This window comes from Coregonus lavaretus (genome assembly GCF_964263955.1).
Source record: "Coregonus lavaretus genome assembly, chromosome: 28".
Taxonomy (NCBI): domain Eukaryota; kingdom Metazoa; phylum Chordata; class Actinopteri; order Salmoniformes; family Salmonidae; genus Coregonus; species Coregonus lavaretus.
Window position 1 is genome coordinate 21,570,357 of NC_140015.1, and position 24,034 is coordinate 21,594,390.

The following is a 24,034-nucleotide window of genomic DNA, read 5'->3' on the forward strand; positions in this document are numbered from 1 at the left end:
GAACCCTTCACATTTTTCAGGTCAACCTTCATCAGATCCCAGAACTATTGATTTGTAGTTACACATTTACTTGACCATCGTACAATCCCAATATTGTCAGTCGTTATACTTGATCAGGGGAAAATACCATAGAGTTTTATCTATGCTTTTTATTTATTTTATTTTATTTAACCTTTATTTAACCAGGTAAGCCAGTTGAGAACAAGTTCTCATTTACAACTGCAACCTGGCCAAGATAAAGCAAAGCAGTGCGGTAAAAACAACAAACACAGAGTTACATATGGAATAAACAAAACCTACAGTCAATAACACAATAGAAAATCTATATACAGTGTGTGCAAATGTAGTAAGTTATGGAGGTAAGGCAATAAATAGGCTATAGTGCAGAATAATTACAATTTAGTATTAACACTGGAGTGATACAGTGAGGGGAAAAAAGTATTTGATCCCCTGCTGATTTTGTACGTTTGCCCACTGACAAAGACATGATCAGTCTATAATTTTAATGCTAGGTTTTTGAACAGTGAGAGACTGTTCAAATAAATAAAAAAAATCCAGAAAAACAGATCTTCTCCAAGTCATTAAGGTTTCGAGGCTGACGTTTGGCAACTCGAACCTTCAGCTCCCTCCACAGATTTTCTATGGGATTAAGGTCTGGAGACTGGCTAGGCCACCCCAGGACCTTAATGTGCTTCTTCTTGAGCCACTCCTTTGTTGCCTTGGCCGTGTGTTTTGGGTCATTGTCATGCTGGAATACCCACCCACGACCCATTTTCAATGCCCTGGCTGAGGGAAGGAGGTTCTCACCCAAGATTTGACGGTACATGGCCCCGTCCATTGTCCCTTTGATGCGGTGAAGTTGTCCTGTCCCCTTAGCAGAAAAACACCCCCAAAGCATAATGTTTCCACCTCCATGTTTGAAGGTGGGGATGGTGTTCTTGGGGTCATAGGCAGCATTCCTCCTCCTCCAAACACGGCGAGTTGAGTTGATGCCAAAGAGCTTGATTTTGGTCTCATCTGACCACAACACTATCACCCAGTTATCCTCTGAATCATTCAGATGTTCATTGGCAAACTTCAGACGACCCTGTATATGTGCTTTCTTGAGCAGGGGGACATTGCGGGCGCTGCAAGATTTCAGTCCTTCACGGCGTAGTGTGTTACCAATTGTTTTCTTGGTGACTATGGTCCCAGCTGCCTTGAGATCATTGACAAAAGGTCCTCCCGTGTAGTTCTGGGCTGATTCCTCACCGTTCTCATGATCATTGCAACTCCACGAGGTGAGATCTTGCATGGAACCCCAGGCCGAGGGAGATTGACAGTTATTTTGTGTTTCTTCCATTTGCGAATATCAAATCAAATCAAATCACATTTTATTGGCCACATGCGCCGAATACAACAGGTGCAGACATTACAGTGAAATGCTTACTTACAGCCCTTAACCAACAGTGCATTTATTTTTAATAAAAAAGTAAAATAAAACAACAACAAAAAAAGTGTTGAGAAAAAAAGAGCAGAAGTAAAATAAAATAACAGTAGGGAGGCTATATATACAGGGGGGTACCGGTGCAGAGTCAATGTGCGGGGGCACCGGCTAGTTGAGGTAGTTGAAGTAATATGTACATGTGGGTAGAGTTAAAGTGACTATGCATAAATAATTAACAGAGTAGCAGCAGCGTAAAAAGATGGGGTGGGGGGGCAGTGCAAATAGTCCGGGTAGCCATGGTTAGCTGTTCAGGAGTTTTATGGCTTGGGGGTAGAAGCTGTTGAGAAGTCTTTTGGACCTAGACTTGTCACTCCGGTACCGCTTGCCGTGCGGTAGCAGAGAGAACAGTCTATGACTAGGGTGGCTGGAGTCTTTGACAATTTTGAGGGCCTTCCTCTGACACCGCCTGGTATAGAGGTCCTGGATGGCAGGAAGCTTGGCCCCAGTGATGTACTGGGCCGTACGCACTACCCTCTGTAGTGCCTTGCGGTCGGAGGCCAAGCAGTTGCCATACCAGGCGGTGATGCAACCAGTCAGGATGCTCTCGATGGTGCAGCTGTAGAATTTTTTTGAGGACCCATGCCGAATCTTTTCAGTCTCCTGAGGGGGAATAGGGTTTGTCGTGCCCTCTTCACGACTGCCTTGGTGTGTTTGGACCATGATAGTTCGTTGGTGATGTGGACACCAAGGAACTTGAAGCTCTCAACCTGTTCCACTACAGCCCCGTCGATGAGAATGGGGGCGTGAATATTCGCACCAACTGTTGTCACCTTCTCACCAAGCTGCTTGGCGATGGTCTTGTAGCCCATTCCAGCCTTGTGTAGGTCTACAATCTTGTCCCTGACATCCTTGGAGAGCTCTTTGGTCTTGGCCATGGTGGAGAGTTTGGAATCTGATTGATTGATTGCTTCTGTGGACAGGTGTCTTTTATACAGGTAACAAGCTGAGATTAGGAGCACTCCCTTTAAGAGTGTGCTTCTAATCTCAGCTTGTTACCTGTATAAAAGACACCTGGGAGCCAGAAATCTTTCTGATTGAGAGGGGGTCAAATACTTATTTCCCTCATTAAAATGCAAATCAATTTATAACATTTTTGACATGCGTTTTTCTGGATTTTTTTGTTGTTATTCTGTCTCTCACTGTTCAAATAAACCTACCATTAAAATTATAGACTGATCATTTCTTTGTCAGTGGGCAAACGTACAAAATCAGCAGGGGATCAAATACTTTTTTCCCTCACTGTAGATGTGCAGAAGATGATGTGCAAATAGAGATACTGGGGTGCAAATGAGCAAAATAAATAATGTAAATAACAATATGGGGATGAGGTAGTTGGGTGGGCTAATTACAGATGGGCTGTGTACAGGTGCAGTGATCGGTAAGCTGCTCGGACAACTGATGCTTAAAGATAGTGAGGGAGATAAGTGTCTCCAGCTTCAGAGATTTTTGCAGTTCGTTCCAGTCATTTGCAGCAGAGAACTGGAAGGAATGGCGGCCAAAGGAGGTGTTGGCTTTGGGGATGACCAGTGAGATACCTGCTGGAACGCATACTACGGGTGGGTGACCAATGAGCTAAAATAAGGCGGGGATTTGCCTAGAAGAGTTTTATAGATGACCTGGAGCCAGTGGGTTTGGCGACGAATATGTAGTGAGGGCCAGCCAACGAGAGCGTACAGGTCACAATGGTGGGTAGTATATGGGGCTTTGGTGACAAAATGGATGGCACTGTGATAGACTACATCCAATTTGCTGAGTAGAGTGTTTGAAGCTATTTTGTAAATGACATCGCCGAAGTCAAGGATTGGTAGGATAGTCAGTTTTACGAGGGCATGTTTAGCAGCATGAGTGAAGGAGGCTTTGTTGCGAAATAGGAAGCCGATTCTAGATTTAACTTTGGATTGTAGTTGCTTAATGTGAGTCTGGAAGGAGAGTTTACAGTCTAACCAGACACCTAGGTATTTGTAGTTGTCCACATATTCTAAGTCAGACCCGCCGAGAGTAGTGATTCTAGTCGGGCGGGTGGGTGCAAGCAGCGTTCGATTGAAGAGCATGCATTTAGTTTTACTAGCGTTTAAGAGCAGTTGGAGGCCATGGAAGGAGTGTTGTATGGCATTGAAGCTCGTTTGTTGAAACCACATCAGACGATTAGGTTGGCAGACCAGTCGTGATGGATCGGTGTCGACACTAGGAGGTCCCGTCCGGTTGACAGAGAGGTAGATAGCCGGGAGATGGGCCTGGCTCGAGGCTAGCTCAAGGCTAACTGGTGCATCGGGACAGTGGTGAATTAGCCAACAACAGCCATCTGGTGTTAAGGTCCAGTGATTCAGTGATTCCGGCAGAAAATCCGATATGCTCTGGGTTGATAGCACGCTGTGCAGACCGATAATTGTCCAGGCTAGAGCTGGCTGGTAGGTAGTGCAGGCCACGGACAGTGGTGAAGACCGCTAACGGTGGCTAATAGCAAGTAGCTAGTTAGCTGGCTAGCTGGATATTTTCAGCCGTAGGTTCTTGATAAAAATAAAGAAATAATAGAATCCGTTCCACATTGGGTGTGGCGTGTTGCAGGAAAGTATATTTGGTTAAAGGATGGGAAGTGAACAGGCTATTTACACGAGGACACAACACTTGTTCAGATGGAGTCAGGGACCCTTGTTCCAAACTTCTCAGGTTTCTACTCATCACTGAGGAGCTTTGACCAAGTCGAGGGCCAGAGACTGACTAGAAAACTCTTATCCCATGCAGTGGAATCGTTGGTAAGGATGCACATGCTAATATACTACACCACCACTCCTAAGAACTAAAAAAGTATGACAGACATTATAGACTAGTAATAGAATCTCATTTAACTAGAAGTGCTGACCTCTGATGTTGGCCCTATGAAGTCTTGGATAACAGAAAATAATTTGCATGCATAATATTTAGGCGCTGTATGATAACCCCATCACCTATAACATAAATTGTACATTCTTTAAGTTTTGATAGCTGGTAAACGGTAGCCCTTTCAACCCTGGAGAGAGTGGTACGCACCTGAGTGTGTGTCTCTGTCGGGGCGCGGTGGTGAGTGTGAACCGCCTGGTGCATTGACAGCTGTGTGTTTTTAAACAGGACTCAAAGAGGAACTAGAATGTCACAGATCATAGGTCACTTCTTCGTCTGAGCTGAGGGAAACAATGCACCATGTCTCTGTGTGTGGCTGGAAAGTGGAAACATTTTTGTGTGCGTGCATGTGTGCGCACAGTACTATATACAGTTGAAGTCGGAAGTTTACATACACTTAGGTTGGAGTCATTAAAACTCGTTTTTCAACCACTCCACAAATTTCTTGTTAACAAACTATAGTTTTGGCAAGTCGGTTAGGACATCTACTTTGTGCATGACACAAGTAATTTTTCCAACAATTGTTTACAGACAGATTATTTCACTTATAATTCACTGTATCACAATTCCAGTGGGTCAGAAGTTTACATACAGTAAGTTGACTGTGCCATTGAACAGCTTGGAAAATTCCAGAAAATTATGTCATGGCTTTAGAAGCTTCTGATAGGCTAATTGACATCATTTGAGTCAATTGGAGGTGTACCTGTGGATGTATTTCAAGGCCTACCTTCAACTCAGTGCCTCTTTGCTTGACATCATGGGACAATCAAAAGAAATCAGCCAAGACCTCAGAAAAATATGTGTAGACCTCCACAAGTCTGGTTCATCCTTTGGCGCAATTTCCAAACGCCTGAAGGTACCACGTTCATCTGTACAAACAATAGTACGCAAGTATAAACACCATGGGACCACGCAGCCGTCATACCGCTCAGGAAGGAGACGCATTCTGTCTCCTAGAGATGAACGTACTTTGGTGCGAAAAGTGAAAATCAATCCCAGAACAACAGCAAAGGACCTTGTGAAGATGCTGGAGGAAACAGGTACAAAAGTATCTATATCCACAGTAAAACGAGTCCTATGTCGACATAACCTGAAAGGCCACTCAGCAAGGAAGAAGCCACTGCTCCAAAACCGCCATAAAAAAGCCAGACTAGGGTTTGCAACTGCACATGGGGACAAAGATTGTACTTTTTGGAGAAATGTCCTCTGGTCTGATGAAACAAAAATAGAACTGTTTGGCCATAATGACCATCGTTATGTTTGGAGGAAAAAGGGGGTAACTTGCAAGCCGAAGAACACCATCCCAACCGTGAAGCACGGGGGTGGCAGCATCATGCTGTGGGGGTGCTTTGCTGCAGGAGGGACTGGTGCACTTCACAAAATTGATGGCATCACGAGGAAGGAAAATGATGTGGATATATTGAAGCAACATCTCAAGACATCAGTCAGGAAGTTAAAGCTTGGTCGCAAATGGGTCTTCCAAATGGACAATGACCCCAAGCATACTTCCAAAGTTGTGGCAAAATGGCTTAAGGACAACAAAGTCAAGGTATTGGAGTGGCCATCACAAAGCCCTGACCTGAATCCTATAGAAAATGTGTGGGCAGAACTGAAAAAGCGTGTGCGAGCAAGGAGGCCTGCAAACCTGACTCAGTTACATCAGCTCTGTCAGGAGGAATGGGCCAAAATTCACCCAACTTATTGTGGGAAGTGTGTGGAAGGCTACCCGAAACGTTTGATCCAAGTTAAACAATTTAAAGGCAATGCTACCAAATACTAATTGAGTGTATGTAAACCTCGGACCCACTGGGAATGTGATGAAATAAATAAAAGCTGAAATAAATCATTCTCTCTACTATTATTCTGACATTTCACATTCTTAAAATAAAGTGGTGATCCTAACTGACCTAAAACAGGAAATATGTACTACGATTAAATGTCAGGAATTGTGAAAGACTGAGTTTAAATGTATTTGGCTAAGGTGTATGTAAACTTCCGACTTCAACTGTATTAGTATTATCACTAGAGCACAGTTGTTACAGTCTTAACTTTCATTAAGTACACATATACTGGATTCTGATTGTTACTATGGAAAAGTTAGCTGTAGGTAACTTTTGATATAGATAGCTACAGGAAGTCATATGCTAAATCTGAAATGTCCATGTAACCATATTATATAACTGACATTATTTGTGGCAGTGTCAGGTTAATGATGCATTGATCAGGAAAATAGACCCTTATGTGAGAAGTTCACACTCTTTTCATATGGAACCTAGACATGGTTCCCTGCATAATGTTTTCTGTTACTAGCCATGTCAATGATCTGGGCATTGGAGGAACTAGTTGACATCCTGCCGAGCAGCACAAACAATGGTATTTTGTCTGGCCCTAGTAATTTATTTCTGCTCTGGCCAGGTTTAAGTATTTACTAACAGGTTTCCCCGTAGATTTAAATATGTGTTGTGTGACAGACAAGCAATGTCTAAAAATAAAGGCCTACCACTAGAGGGCAATGTGAGCCAATTTACTGTAACTGGTGAAGATGCTTGAAGAGGTAGGATACTTGTTGAAGGTTTTGGGTGGAAGGGATTTTTGAGGAAGGGGATTTGTGAATACTGGTATGATGTTTTGGGATGATTCTACACCCCTGGTAATGAAGCAGATTTTATTATCAGCATAACCACATTTGTGTCTTGTTGATTGTATGCTTGTTTGTGTTATTTTTATTTATTCCAGAGCTTCCTTCTTGGCCAGGTCTTTGCTGCAATCATACTGGAAATGGACAAATATTTGTTTTGTATTGCTTTGTAAGTTGTTCCAAACATCATCTCAGGCTAGTCTGTTTCTCAGGCTTGTTGAGTTTGGACTTGAGTAAAGAGATTTGATTTTTGCATGATAAATGAGTCCTTGTCACACCTCATAGCAGATGTGTTATTACCTGGCCATTAGTTTATTGCACTTTAGTTTCCAATAAGCACCTATTTTCAAAATGAGTCTGCCGAAAATGACCTTGACTATTACTTTTGATATATAATAATATTTTATTAATCATGAATAGACAACATATACAACAGGTAATTCAACGATAACATATTTGTTATACTGTTTTGGTGAATAAACATGATTTAATCATCCACATGTACCTCAAAGTTTCATAGAAAAACAATACACTTTATATAATTTATATTTGAACACATTTTGTACAAATAAAAAAAACGATATCTGTGCAAAATAATAACTCCAAGTGCATATGAATATTGCCAAACTACAAATTGGTAGCATAGAATGAGGAACGCAACCAGAGTTGATTCAGAACATACTATGCTTTGTTGCCATGACAAGCAAAATAAAGATTTGTCACAAAGAAACTTAATAAAAGCTCCATGGCACATTGTTCAAATTCAGCTTTTGCACAATTAGCCGCAACTCTCCATATCTTCAGTTATTGCAAGTGAACACCGTCAACACTTACAAAAAGCAAACACGACAGTAACATAGTTGGACATAGATTGAAAACTCGACAAAGTAATAAGTTCATTGCCACTTCTTTCATTTAGTTTCAGCTTTATCAATGTCCCACACCTGTTTGATGTCATTAGTTCTGGTTCCCCTTTAACAGTCCCCTTTCCTCTACTTCACTGGAAATGCTGTGGTGATGGTTAGATGAGGAGGCTTACAGGGAATTCAACACAGCAGCACAGTCCATAGCAGCAGCAGTAGTAGCACATTCAACATCACTGTGTCTGTCTGTAACACTGACTCAGCTTCGGGTCCCCATCCTCAGCCTCTCTGGCCCCTGTCTGTCATTGTCTCTCTGTCAGACCCCTCCAGCCCCTCAGCCTTAGGAGATGAGGCAGCTGTTGGTCTTGTTCATAGGGGGCCGTTTGTTGCCGTCTTTGGGGAAGGTCTCCCTGCGTCGTCTCAGTGCGGGGCTCAGCCGGCTGGGCAGGTTGGCTTGTTGCAGCAGCTCCCTGAACACCTCCAGCACGTTGTTGTTCTCCTTGGCAGACGTCTCCAAGAAGCTGTTGTTCCAGTCCAGCTCCACGGTGGACAGCACATCCTCGCTGGACACCGCCCGCTCGCCATGCCGGTCCGTTTTGTTGCCGACCACCACGATGGGTGTGAACTTGTCTTCCTTGACTGCCAGGATCTCGTCTCGCAGGCTCTTGACAGCCTCCAAGGACTCAGGATCATTGATGGCGTACACCAGGGCGAAAGCGTCGCTGTTCTGGATGCAGAGCTTCCTCATTGCCGGGAAGGAGTAGCTGCCGCTGGTGTCCATGATGTGGATGGTGACCTTGGCCCCGCCGATGTCATACTCCTTGCTGTGCAGTTCCTCCACAGTGCGCCGGTGCTTGGGTTCGAATGTGTCCTGGAGGAAGCGGCTGATCAGGGCCGTCTTACCCACGCCGGCCGCCCCCAGGAACACCAGACGCACCTCCGTCTTCTCCTTCACTTCTAGAGACATGATGACTTCCTCTGACACTCTTCCTCAAACACTGGCTCTTTCTCTTCCTCTGTCTTCTTTTTTGAAGACTTACAATTCTGCTATTGTGGCAAAATAACTCTCCTTGAACCTTTTGAGAGGATGGAGAAGTTGGACTCTGCTGTAGAAGCTGCTTGAGTTAGTCAGTGAACAGGGACAGTGTGGTAGGCTGTAGAAGTAAATCACTGAGAGTAGCTGACAGTTGCATCTGTGTATGTCTGGCTGCCTGTGCACCCTATTTATGGGCTTTCTCAATCAGAGATTCCATGCCCTCTCTTGCTCTCATCCAATCAGGAGAGTGGGGTGTCTCTTTGGGTGAATTCACAGCAGCCAATCAGCAAGACTCATGCAAATGACAGAATCAGATTGCGAAGGAGGGAGGTGAGGGATAGGAGTGAGCCGAAACCAGCGTGTGCATGTAGGATGCATGGTTTGCAGTGAGATGATTTTTGTATACCCATGATTGTATACTTTGATAAGACCTTTTGCACAAAGCAATTGTCTGCTCTGTGCATGGGATTGTTAAATCAACCTATGTGTTTGTGTACTATAGAATGTATGTTGACTGTTCTTTTATGCAATAAGTATGTACAGATGTATTATCTTAATTTGACCTGTTTCTCACAGGACATTTTTGTAGGGTTGATACATTTGTTGTTAGGGCAAATCAAGTCTGAAATTGTTAAGTGGAAATTACAAACTTTTGTAAGCCTTTTTAAACCTCGAACAGTACAAGTTTGCATTTTATTTTTATTTTTATCTGCAACAACAGAGTGATCAAATTAAGATAGCACATCTGTATAAGTTGCATGTTCATTTCTTGTATGACATCATTGGTATGCCATGCTGATCATAAAGGACCAGCAATTAACCACTCATCTTTTACAACACTTGGGACCTTGAGTGAGCATGGCAGAATCAATTTATGAAAAGCTCACTTGTTTTTATGCCCACAAAAGGTGAGCTTGCATGTTTGATGCATTGTGTGATACATCCCAATATCTTTGTGAGGATGGCTTCTGCTTCTGCCTCAGTACATACTGTGCTTTGAGCTGGTGAAATACATAGAGATACTGTACTGGAGAGTGCGTATCTGTGTAGCTATGGATACAGCTACTTCTTTACCACAGCCTGGTTATCAAGTGGTTATCAGGCTTCTATGTCCTTCTGCTCTCCCTCAGCTCAGTGTGAGAGAGCCTTCAGGAGTTTCTATAAAGCAGCTCTACTCATTCTCCAGAGTAAGACCCTAGCTTTTTCTGTAAACCTCTCCAGCAGCCTGTGTGGTCAGTCGAGCTCAGTCCACCTCTCACAGGATCTAGGTTAGTTATTTAATGCTCATCATTCTATGACCCGCCAGACCCAAACGGTCAGCACGGTCGAAATTAACTGCACCACTCGAGGAAATGCCAATATTGTGTCACAGTCTCAGAGAAAATGGCATCTGATCTGTGAAAGGAAATGTTGTTAAATATGTATGAATTATTCTACCAGTAGAGAATTGTCAATGCATCCGCATTTCTAAAAGCCAATCCAAATGAACAGCTGATTTAACAGGTGAAGTGGAGGTTGTTATAACAGTGCTGTTATAAGGGATTCTCTCCTGGAAATGTCAGTGTTAATCGCTATTACTGTTTATAGGAACTTGATGAAGGATCCAGACTTTGACTTAGTCAAATCCCAATGCATTGTTATGCAGTTTGTCTTGCATGCAATTGATCTCTGTCTCTGTCATCCTTCTGTGTCCCAGTTAAGCCAGAGTCTCAGTGGGAATTTCCCTTACATGGAGAGAGTATTGTATTACTCAATGGGAAAGCTCATCATCGGGGGCATGCCCTGGATGGGTGTATCCTAGTGCCCAGCTCACATGTCCGGTACTGAGGACTAAGTTGAGTGGCTCTTTCATCTTTCCCTCTGGTCCTGTGTGACGCGGCCTTGACCTGGGAGCCACACTACTTAGGCCCTCGAGTGGCCGTGGCGTAGGAGGCTTTCTCTCAATCCACCCTCATGGTCACTTAGGCTCTCGTTAAGCCACATAGACATTGAGTGAGAATTTGCATGGAATGACAATGAGTGTGTTGTGCAGAGAGGGCTTCATTTCCCCATTGCCCTCCCTCCTTCACCGGCTGGCTTTGTAGTCTCTTTCCTCTCCACTAAAGTTCTCTTCTGGAGGACCTCTGTCTTCAAAGCTCAGCTAAGGGGTTTGTCTGTGTGTCTTTATGGCTCCTCCTCACATGCACTCAGCTGTCATACTATATTATTCACTTGAAAGAGCCTCATTGCAATGTTTTATTTATTTATTTTAAATGTTGCAATCATTGGCTTTGGTTTGGCATACATTTTAAATGTCTCAGCATCACTCTGTTACCGTGGAATTGCCCATGTACTTTAGCTGGCTTCGCTCTCTGTGCTGTGATTATCACATGTTGCCATGATACAACAGCTACAATTATTTAATGAGCAGTGATTTGTGCCTTATTAAAGGCATCATGACTAATGTGCTGTTCTCTGAATTATTGTAATTTTCAGTAGCATTATGATGATATTGTGATATGAGGGCATATTAGAGTGATTGCCATCTCATTTTAGTGCTATTGTGCTAAATGGGACTGAGACTGTCTGTAATAGTCTCATCACAGTTTCATGACTAGAGTAGAGTTGAACCCTCAGGCTACTTACTAGGTGAAAACTTCCCCTTTTGAAGATCTTATGAAGAAGTTGAGGAACTGGTAGACAAAACATCCAGGCTGGTTCTCAAGGCAGATGTGATGCCTATTACTAATGGTGACTGGAGTTGGGTAGAAAGTGTTCGCCTTTGGCTTAATCTAGCAGCCATGCTTTGCACTGTTGTCTCAAGTCATCATCTCTGTCATCCAAAGGCATGTTTTATATATTTTCTGGTGCAGAGTTGTCACATAGAGGAAGTTGTCACATAGAAGAAGTACTCCCTGGGCTCCAGACATTCAACCTGAAGGTCAAATCTAGTTGAATTCATCTCCTATTTAGTGAATGTTCTACATTGCCTCGCTTAGTCTGGCCTCATTTCTGTGACTTTTTTACTCTTTCAAAAGTCCTGTCCTTTCCAGGCTGAAACTTGTGTTTACTGATGGCTCACTGTCCCCCAGCAACTCAGCTCCCTCTCAACTCTGTCAGTTATTAAAAAGAGGCCAAAAAGTAATAACATTGGAGTCCTGTCACTATGTTTGTGTTTACTTAGACATACAGGGGAATTTAGGAGAAAATTCTAACACTACTAGGAGAATGACAGCAAAAGAGAAGATATAGTCCCCGAGCTGCTGTGATATTGAGCTGGTGTGCTGCTCTCACGGCCCCAGAGGTGTTAGTGATGATGCATGGGTGTGGATGGGTGATGTTAGGAACAGGCTGTTCTAAGAACACACTGCCTTGAACATACTGTTGAAGGGTGATGGGCTCTCAGCATTCAGCAAGCAATCATTTTAACAGTGTGTGTAGCTCACGATGTTCGCATGTATGGAAAATTGTCATTGAAAAACAGCGGGTGCACATGTGTGGCAGGGAAATGGAATGAATGATGTAGGCTAGAGGATCAATTTCGAGTAGCAAGCAGCTGTTCCTTTGCTGAAGGTGGAGTGCAATAGCTGCAAATTATGTTAATTAGGTTGTGTTTCTTATGGTCGCTAGGCTATACCTGATCTAGTAAGCCAAAATACTAAAATACACAGAGGTGGTGAAGTAATGTTTAGCTGGTAGGATTATAGGCCTTTGTTATAGGATGTTATTTTGAGTACTGATAGGGTGCGTGTGTTCAGTAGGTATGTATGTTGATGTGAACACACCCTATCAGTTGCGCGCTCTGTTGGCTCTTATTGTTCCATTGTGTTTGGGTACTTGGTCCTCTGTCACTTGTGTTGGCAGAGGTGACCAGACTTTAAAGTAGGGATGGGGGAAAAGATCTATACAGTAGAGTATCGCTATATTAATTTTGCTGATTTAATAATTAAAAATGGATTACGTTTATTTTTTCTCTCACCCATCATCACACAATACCCCATAATGACAAAGTGAAAACATGTTTTTAGACATTTTTGCAAATGTTTTGAAAATATAATACAGAAATATCTCATTTACATAAGTATTCATACCCCTTTGTTATGACACTCCAAATTGAGCTCAGGTGCATCCAATTTTCTTTGATAATCCTTGAGATGTCACTACAACTTGATTGGAGTCCACCTGTGGTCAATTCAATTGTTTGGACATGATTTATTAAAATAGAAAGAAACACACCTGTTTATATATGTTCCCACAGTTGACAGTGCATGTCAGAGTAGAAACTATGCCATGAAGTCCAAGGAACTGTCCGTATATCCCAGAGATAGAATTGTGATGAGGCATATATCTGGGTAAGGGTATACATTTTTTTCTAGAGTGTTGAAAGTTTCCAAGAGCACAGTGGTCTGCATCATTGGGAAATTGAAAAAATATTGAACTACCCAGACTCTGCCTAGAGCTGGTCGTCTGACCAAACTGAGCAACTGGGCAAGAAAGGACCTTGGTCAGGGAGGTGACCAACAACCCAATGACCACTCTGACATAACTACAGAGTTCCTTGGCTCAGATGGGAGAACCTGCTAGAAGGACAACAGTCTCTACAGCACTTAACCTATCTGGGCTTTATGGGAGAGTGGCCAGACAGAAGCCGATCCTGAGAAAAAGGCACATGAAAGCATGCCTGGAGTTTGCAAAAAGGCACGTGAAAGACAGATCATAGGGCAAAAGATTCTGTGGTCTGATGAGAGAATTTTTACTCTTTGGCCTGAATGCAAAGCGTTATGTCTGGAGAAAAACAGGCACAGCTCATCACCCATCTAGCACCATCCTTAACGTAAAGCATGGTGGTGGTAGCATCATGCTATGGCGATGCTTTTCAATGGCAGGGACGGGGAGACTGGTAAGGATAGAGGGAACAATGATGGAGCCAAATACAGGCAAATCCTTGATGAGAACCTGCTTCAGAGTGCAAACGACCTTAGAATGGGGTAAATATTTACGCTCCAAAAATGATCCCAAGCATCCAGCCAAAGCAACGCTGGAATGGCTTCAGAACAAGAATGTGAAAGTCCTTGAGTGGCCCAGCCAAACCCAGACTTGAATCACATTGAAAATCTGTGGAAAGACTTGAAGATTGCTGTTCACCGCCGCTCCCCATCTAACTTAACAGAGCTTGACAAAATCTGCAAGGAAGAATGGGAGAAAATCCCCAAATCCAGATGTGCAAAGCTGATACAGACATATCCAAGCAGATCATGCTGTTTAATCAGCTTCTTGATATGCGACACCTGTCAGGTGGATGGATTATCTTGGCAAAGGAGAAATGCTCAGTAACAGGGATGTAAACAAATTTGGGCACAACATTTTAGAGAGAGACGTTTTTGTGTGTATGGAACATTTCTGGGATCTTTTATTTCAGCTCATAAAAAATAGGACCAACAGTTTACATGTTGCGTTTATATTTTTGTTGGGTATAGAATAGTAATACATATCGTATCGGCACCCAAGTATTGTGATTAATATTGTATCATGAAGTTCCTGGCAATTCCCGGCCCTACTTTAAAGGTCAGGGATTTTAGTGGATTTTGAAGAGTTTACACTTTAAAGTGTTTGGGTGGTGTGTTTGTGTTGGGTTTTGAATGTATGGTTTGCTCAGTATGGATCCCTACATTTGATCTCGCTAAGACACTATTTACCTAGCTGGTACTATAACACCTACTGTACGACACAGGGACACAGTCTGGATTGAAGTTGGCCTGAAAGAAAGTGTATCTGATATAAGCTTTATTGACAAAAATACAGTAAACAGTAGCTGACCCTTTTAAAATCCCCAACTCCTCCACAATGACCATAAAGGTGCAAAATAGGCTAATAAGGTTAATACTGACCCAAGAAATGTTCCGGATGCATTGTAGAAAATGTAATCAAAATGTACTCCTTTCAGAAGTCCCGTGTGGCTCAGTTGGTAGAGCATGGCCCTTGCAATGCCAGGGTTGTGGGTTCGATTCACATGGGACCAGTACGAAAAAGTATAAAAATGTATGCCCTCACTACTGTAAGTCGCTCTGGATAAGATTTAAATGTAAGTCTGACCTAGAAACCCCACAGTGATGTTCTGTCTAGTCATTTAGTCTTTACTGCAGAGTTAAATTAGCAATCTTAGCACAGCAATCCAACCCAGGGGAGTGCCTAACAATGTGGGGAGGGCTGGATACACACAAGTAAACACGATCAAGACTGTTTGTTTTGCAATTAGGAAATAGGTAATATTGTACTCTTTGACCATGTAATCTAATCAAGCAATTGTATTGAGCCTAACACTGCTGGTACCTCCCACCAGTCTTTGAGCTCATCAGTTCCAATGCAGGTTGCTACCCCCAACCCTCCTTTCCAGGGGGAACGCTCAGAAAATAGTTTAATGAGACCGATCAGGCAGCTAAAGGAGTGTTTTAGGGACAAACTAATAATGCTTCTCAGCTTTTTAGTGTTTATTGGAATAGACTATTTCAAAAAAAATTGGGACAATCACTTACAGATGTCGGATCTTAACTTGATCACGCTTTTGTTGCGGATAATTTTTCTGCTGCATCAGGAAATTCAAATGAGCCTCGTGAGTCCCTGAAAAAGAGCAGGTATTTTTCTCTCCTTGCGGGGGCAGTCGAGTCATTGGGATCAGGGCTTGCTATCCAAATAATTTTCTCGCTCGCTAGGCCTAGGTCCTATTACCGCAACATTCAAATGTACAAAAATGTATCTGTAATGCAGCCATACACATCAACAACCGTCATTTTATATAACTTAATAACATTTTGATTTGCTGTGGTAAACGATTAAATACTTTAGTTCTATTGTACAAAATGCTTGTCAAATAGATAAATCACCCTTAGTCTGTTCAAAAAGGACTAAGTTCTGATTACAATACCAACCAGAGGGCGAACGTATCTTAAGACTTTGGTTACAAGCAGGACTAAGGGTAACACCGACATCTTTTAGGGAGCGGTAATGAGGTGACCAATAATGGTTGTAATTGAGCCCAGCTGTGCAGGTGAATTTAGCGCGTATTGATGGTATAACGAGACATCAGCTGGTGATAATCTAGTGCCATCGATGGTTGCAATAGGCCCCTTGTTATTTGATTATATGCCAACATGCTACATTCTGTAGGCTACCTGTTAGCCTATCCATTGTCACATAATAATAGAATTGGGCTGCCTGTGGAAACAAAGCCTATATCACAGCACTGGGCGCAAACTCATGAGGCTCGGAGCCGGAGCGTGCTGCTTAGACCACTGTGCTATGGCAGTTCACAATGCCCTAGCAAGCACTAAGAATACTATGAATACTGATGATACATAGGCACACATTTTTAATTATTTTGTTTGAAGCCTGCCCCAATCCATAGCCCTAACCTTAACCACTCGGAATGAATACCTAAACTGCTAACCTTTTGAGTTGTTTCTGTTTTAACCCTGTAACCACACGGAATGAATGTGTCAGTAATATACGTTCATCTATAAGTCAAAGGGAAGTGGGCCAGATTCAAACCCATGCCGACTCGGGCGTATGTGTTGCCGGGGTCAGTGTCTGTAACCACTGGACCACACAGGCACTGAGGAAAACAATAATGTATTCTGCCTATTGCTTGCCTTCAACATATAATAAAACAGTTGATCTAAAAAAATGATTTTCCCTAACGAAATATACATCTACCCCCTACAAATATGTTCATTTATTATAATCCACATAAGAATACACGAGCGACACTGCACGTAGCCTACATAAGGTACAATGTACTCCTGAGTGGCGCAGTGGTCTAAGGCACTGCATCGCAGTGCTAACTGTGCCACTAGAGATCCTGGTTCGAATCCAGGCTCTGTCGCCGCCAGCCGCGACCGGGAGACTCATGGGCGGCGCACAATTGGCCCAGCGTCGTCCAGGGTAGGGGAGGGAATGGCCGGCAGGGATGTAGCTCAGTTGATAGAGCATGGCGTTTGCAACGCCAGGGTTGTGGGTTCGATTCCCACGGGGGGCCAGTATAAAAAAAATATGTATTCACTAACTGTAAGTCGCTCTGGATAAGAGCGTCTGCTAAATGACTAAAATGTAAATGTAAATGTAATGTAGGTATGTTGTGCATTGTATACAAACACTGCTTCCAGCTGCCCCCTGGCGGCGATTCTAAATATTTCTTCAGATATTAAAATCCTCCTGCTGCAGGTTTACTTTCCTCCTGTGATAAAAGGGGTCATATTAAGATCCGACATCTGTAGGTCACAGGACTCTGAGATGAGGAGAGAGCGAGAGCCTGCTATAAAATATGTACAATAATGAGGTCATTCATCATTATTCCCAGACTTGAGAAGCTCCATTATTCTGAGTAGTTATCTCCCTTTTGGTGCAAGGGAGGATATAAAGCCAACTCTGGATTCTTCCCAATTCCGCTGGCAGGGATGAATCATCCCAAATGTAACGTCAGAACCATCGTGTGAAGCCGTGCCTCTCTTTATGACTGACCCACTTTGGGATCCTATGAAGACTTCTAGCTTTAATTGGATTTGTATGATTTAAGTGTTACGGTCTGGAGTCCTAATAGCACGGCAGTGTTATTAGAAGGACTTGAAAGGCAGTCTGGTATTGACTGAGCCTCCATCCAAAAATAGATAAGTTACTGAGTGTCAAGAAGAGTTTTCAGATGTTTTTTTTGTTGTTGGTACAAATGTTACATTTTTTACAATACAAAACATACATACACAAACGACAACATACAGACGCACACAAACATCCACAACATCACACCTTCCCAGACCCAGCTGCTCACACCCCCTTCTCCAGCGCCCACATCCCTCTCTGCCACATGGCCTCAAACTGCACCATTTTCTTTCTCCCCGTTGCCCACACACTTTCAACATTTAGATAATAAAGCATTTGGTCTTTCCATTGTGTAAACGAGGCATGATTGGTTGATTTCCAGTTAAGTATATGTTTTTTCAAGATGATTGACGAGAAAAGTATCATCCAACTCATCGGGTATCTCTCTGCACCCTCATATGCCATGTCTTGAAATCAGTGGAGGCTGGTGGGAGTAGCTATTGGAGGACGGGCACATTGTAATGGCTGGAATGGAATATATGGAATGATATCAAACAAATGGAAACCACATTTGACTCCGTTCCTTTTAAATACATTCCATCCATTACAATGAACCCATCCTCCCACCAGCCTCCACTGGTTGAAATATACAAACAGACAGATTAAAAGTAAATTTACATTGTAATACTTCTGACAGCCAACTTATAACTTACCTATCATATGAATATCCTTTTCTGACTCAAAAAAGTTGTTTAACGAGTTACCGTTTCCCGAATTAACTCTAAAGATATCTAGATATCTCTTGTCATTTAACAATCATTTATTCATAATTTACCTCATATCAGTCTCATTCTGAAAGTCGTAGACTCTTTAAGTCTGCACGAACCCGGGTCTTACTGATCATTCCGTACCACACAAATTGATTTAATTATTTATTTACTAACTAATTAAAAATGATAACACAAGATACAAACACGTACACGTTATAGGTAGGGATTAGAAACTTAATACAATGAAAACGGGTCCCTAGCGGACTAACACAATATGACACTTGTTACAAAAGATGGCGAGTTAAAGAGAGAGAGAAAAGACACTTGGATACACATGGACCTACGCTCACAGTAAGCCTAATACCTTGCCTCGAACTGCCGCCCGTTTGGTAAGAAGTAATGCATGTATTTACGTGTTGGAGGTCTTCGTCGTGTATCTCTGTTGGACCCAGGCCTTTGTGGGAAGGGGTCAATTGGGCTTTCTCTTTTAGATACAGGACTTAGAACAGCAACTCAGCCGTAACATTAATTGTTAGGGGAGGCAACTTCGTCGTCTTCACCTCGTGTTGATTCTCAGGGTCGGGACCAATATGGACCTCGCTACAGTTTGAGGTCCGTCTGATCTGATAATTCTTAACTCAATCTTTTATGCAATCTGGTAAAGAGGGGCGTTTCCGTCATACTGACATGCTCTCTGAGCTCCCTCGGGCGTGGCTAGTTATGAGGCGAAAGTATTATCATCACTATGATCTTGTTAGAAAGCTAAAATCACATTCCTATCTTCACGAAAATATTGTCTTCCTCCTTTATATTTTCTCCACAAGGTAAAGGATGTAAACCTGATATCCACAGTGTAAAAGCTCTTCAAGTCACAATGTTTTCGTTATAACGCCTTTATACCATTTCTAATGACATCACAAAATAGACATTAATTTTCCATATTACACTTCTCATCATTCCCAACATTTGGATGTTTAAATATATTGTCCCAATGTTCATTGTTGGATATTGAAGTTTTTGGGTGGCAAAAGGTCTCTGAAACAAAGGCATTCCTTTCACCATACTAGAGGGCCAGAGATAGATTCTCCTCCTCTCTAATTTATGGCAGTGTTAAGGTGTCAAGACCGGCACAGCCGAGGGTGACGTGTGTGTGCCCAGTAGATCAGACGATCACGGATAAGCGCAGGCACGTACTGCAGCCCAGCTGGACACTGTGATTATTTCACTTATAATTCACTGTATCACAATTCCAGTGGGCCAGAAGTTTACATACACTAAGTTGACTGTGCCTTTAAACAGCTTGGAAAATTCCAGAAAATTATGTAATGGCTTTAGAAGCTTCTGATGGGCTAATTGACATCATTTGAGTCAATTGGAGGTTTACCTGTGCATGTATTTCAAGGCCTACCTTCAAACTCAGTGCCTCTTTGCTTGACATCATGGGAAAATCAAAAGAAATCAGTCAAGACCTCAGAAAAAGAATTGTAGACCTCCATAAGTCTGGTTCAACCTTGGGAGCAATTTCCAAACGCCTGAAGGTACCACGTTCATCTGTACAAACAATAGTACGCAAGTATAAACACCATGGGACCACGCAGCCGTCATACCGCTCAGGAAGGAGATGCGTTCTGTCTCCTAGAGATGAACGTACTTTGGTGCGAAAAGTGCAAATCAATCCCAGAACAACAGCAAAGGACCTTGTGAAGATGCTGGAGGAAACGGGTACAAAAGTATCTATATCCACAGTAAAACAAGTCCTATATCGACATAACCTGAAAGGCCGCTCAGCACGGAAGAAGCCACTGCTCCAAAACTGCCATAAAAAAGCCAGACTAGGGTTTGCAACTGCACATGGGGACAAAGATTGTACTTTTTGGAGAAATGTCCTCTGGTCTGATGAAACAAAAATAGAATTGTTTGGCCATAATGACCATTGTTATGTTTGGAGGAAAAAGGGGGTAACTTGCAAGCCGAAGAACACCATCCCAACCGTGAAGCACGGGGGTGGCAGACTCATGCTGTGGGGGTGCTTTGCTGCAGGAGGGACTGGTGCACTTCACAAAATAGATGGCATCATGAGGAAGGAAAATTATATGGATATATTGAAGCAACATCTCAAGACATCAGTCAGGAAGTTAAAGCTTGGTCGCAAATGGGTCTTCCAAATGGACAATGACCTCAAGCATACTTCCAAAGTTGTGGCAAAATGGCTTAAGGACAACAAAGTCAAGGTATTGGAGTGGCCATCACAAAGCCCTGACCTCAATCCTATAGAAAATGTGTGGGCAGAACTGAAAAAGCGTGTGCGAGCAAGGAGGCCTACAAACCTGACTCAGTTACATCAGCTCTGTCAGGAGGAATGGGCCAAAATTCACCCAACTTATTGTGGGAAGCTTGTGGAAGGCTACCCGAAATGTTTGACCCAAGTTAAACAATTTAAAGGCAATGCTACCAAATACTAATTGAGTGTATGTAAACTTCTGACCCACTGGGAATGTGATGAAAGAAATAAAAGTTGAAATAAGTCATTCTCTCTACTATTATTCTGACATTTCACATTCTTAAAATAAAGTGGTGATCCTAACTGACCTAAAACAGAATTTGTACTAGGATTAAATGTCAGGAATTGTGAAAAACTGAGTTTAAATGTAGGTCTCCTGGTAGAGGTGGTGCTGGACAGGAACGTCTTCAACGCCTTTGTTGCTCCTCTTCAGCCGGGTAGGTTTATTTTTATTTTTATTGAGGTTCACACCGTTCTGGACCTAATTATCTCTGCTATGCATTAAGACACCATCCGTAGTAACCTCGAAAGGACAGATCATAACAGTTTAGTTAAGTTCATTTCCAATCCAAAAAATCCCTATAAGCATTGACTACATGACAAATTATTATGTTTCACCAATCATTCTTAATACCAATTTCTAATACTTGATCCTGCTGCCTGATAGATCTTTCTTTGAGGGGTCCCTGCATTCCAAAGGCTATCTGTATAAATGCCACATAGTTTCACATTCCCCCTATTCTCAGGGGGACTAGTCAAGGGCAGAGAAATCAATGATGGGGATATCTGGTGTGTCTTGGATGTCTGAAATATCTTGAAGATCTAGAAGGTCTTGAAGGTCTCGAAGGTCTGCCCCTCCGCCGAGGCAATCAGCAAGAACACGTAGCTCATCAGTAATTGCCATCCTCCCCCATCTCCTGATTCTCGCCAGCTCCAGCATCCTCAGCTCCCTCATCTCTAAGTCATCAGTTCCCTCGTGATACTCTGGTACAATGGTTTAGATGATACCAGGTTGCGCTCCCCTCTATCTGTACAGCCGTTGGTGTAACCTGGATGACGATGTATGGTCACTTTAGCTGTTATCCTTCTTCCGTCACTAGGGTCTCCGGATCAGCCAGAGTCCCTCTCAATCCATCAACATCGGTCTGCGAAGAGTGTCCTTCTACCAGCCTACCCATAGGGAAGCTCGAAATTACTGCTGCAAAGACACACAAACACAGACAAACACAAAAGACAACAATGCTACCCAATGGCGGGGCCATCTTCCTCTCCTGGGGTTTGAACACTCCTATAGTGGGACAGATGGATCTAAGTACAGTGGGGAAAAAAAGTATTTAGTCAGCCACCAATTGTGCAAGTTCTCCCACTTAAAAAGATGAGAGAGGCCTGTAATTTTCATCATAGGTACACGTCAACTATGACAGACAAAATGAGAATTTTTTTTCCAGAAAATCACAATGTAGGATTTTTTTATGAATTTATTTGCAAATTATGGTGGAAAATAAGTATTTGGTCACCTACCAGCAGGACGAACAAATGTATCAGACGTTTGAACAAAGCTAATTGATCAAGCTGACCAAATGAGCAACCTGAATGAGACAGATGAAACATACAACTTAATCACAATTGAATGAACCACAGCCGCTCAAACAAACCATTCACCCGTACGAGATGAGCAGACCTACTCTATCTAATTATTTCTCTATACTTTGAAGCCCTGGTGGCTGTTCACAACTGTCCACCTACCTGAGATGACCGGCGCGACTTCCAATTTATGGTGTCACCTACTCAGGATTACCTACTTTTTTACCCGATTAGCTGTCTAATTAGTGCATCACCACACGCAGGATGATGCACACCTACCCGAGCAGACCTCTAACAATGAACTCCACGTTAGAGCGGTACCGTAGGCCCTCTCAGTCTTATGTACAACTCTTGGCTAGCCACCTGCCCATTCAGTCCTCTGGAGTGCTAACCCTAGCTCTCCACAGCGGTACCACAGGATTTAACTTATTTACACTTATATACAATAACATTGCATGCATGCTTATTTCTCATTCCAACAAAAACTCTGTACTTTTCGTAAATTCAGTCCTTAATGCTGGAGAGACCGCTTCCGTACCTCACCCTAAGATTCAGCTTGATCGAAACACAGCTTTTTTATGCTAGAAGTAAGAACGTCGCTTACCTTTGTTTAACAGTGGCCACTGTATCTGTGTAATTCGTCAAAACCTCCTCCGATGGCAATGCACTCAATAATCTCTTTCCAGCATCACGTTGGGTGCCAATTACACTGCTCAAAAAAATAAAGGGAACACTAAAATAACACATCCTAGATCTGAATGAATGAAATAATCTTATTAAATACTTTTTTCTTTACATAGTGCTGACAACAAAATCACACAAAAATTATCAATGGAAATCAAATTTATCAACCCATGGAGGTCTGGATTTAGAGTCACCCTCAAATTAAAGTGGAAAACCACACTACAGGCTGATCCAACTTTGATGTAATGTCCTTAAAACAAGTCAAAATGAGGCTCAGTAGTGTGTGTGGCCTCCACGTGTCTGTATGACCTCCCTACAACGCCTGGGCATGCTCCTGATGAGGTGGCGGATGGTCTCCTGAGGGATCTCCTCCCAGACCTGGACTAAAGCATCCGCCAACTCCTGGACAGTCTGTGGTGCAACGTGGCGTTGGTGGATGGAGCGAGACATGATGTCCCAGATGTGCTCAATTGGATTCAGGTCTGGGGAACGGGCGGTCCATAGCATCAATGCCTTCCTCTTGCAGGAACTGCAACTTCCAGCCACATGAGGTCTAGCATTGTCTTGCATTAGGAGGAACCCAGGGCCAACCGCACCAGCATATGGTCTCACAAGGGGTCTGAGGATCTCATCTCGGTACCTAATGGCAGTCAGGCTACCTCTGGCGAGCACATGGAGGGCTGTGCGGCCCCCCCAAAGAAATGCCACCCCACACCATGACTGACCCACCCCCAAACCGGTCATGCTGGAGGATGTTGCAGGCAGCAGAACGTTCTCCACAGCGTCTCCAGACTCTGTCACATGTGCTCAGTGTGAACCTGCTTTCATCTGTGAAGAGCACAGGGCGCCAGTGGCGAATTTGCCAATCTTGGTGTTCTCTGGCAAATGCCAAACGTCCTGCACGGTGTTGGGCTGTAAGCACAACCCCCACCTGTGGACGTCGGGCCCTCATACCACCCTCATGGAGTCTGTTTCTGACCGTTTGAGCAGACATGCACATTTGTGGCCTGCTGGAGGTCATTTTGCAGGGCTCTGGCAGTGCTCCTCCTGCTCCTCCTTGCACAAAGGCGGAGGTAGCAGTCCTGCTGCTGGGTTGTTGCCCTCCTACGGCCTCCTCCACGTCTCCTGATGTACTGGCCTGTCTCCTAGTAGCGCCTCCATGCTCTGGACACTACGCTGACAGACACAGCAAACCTTCTTGCCATAGCTCGCATTGATGTGCCATCCTGGATGAGCTGCACTACCTG

At 43.2% G+C, this 24,034-nt stretch overlaps 1 protein-coding gene across 1 annotated transcript; it reads right to left on the minus strand.

Moving 5' to 3' along the window:
* Positions 1-8,204: 8,204 nt before the first annotated feature.
* On the minus strand, positions 8,205-8,831 carry LOC311104037 (ras-related protein Rap-2a-like; the record flags this gene model as incomplete). The annotated part of the gene is made up of 1 exon (XM_084145690.1): positions 8,205-8,831. The coding sequence occupies one exon, from the start codon at positions 8,829-8,831 to the stop codon at positions 8,205-8,207; it is 627 nt and encodes a 208-aa protein (XP_084001816.1).
* Between the last annotated feature and the right edge of the window lie 15,203 nt (positions 8,832-24,034).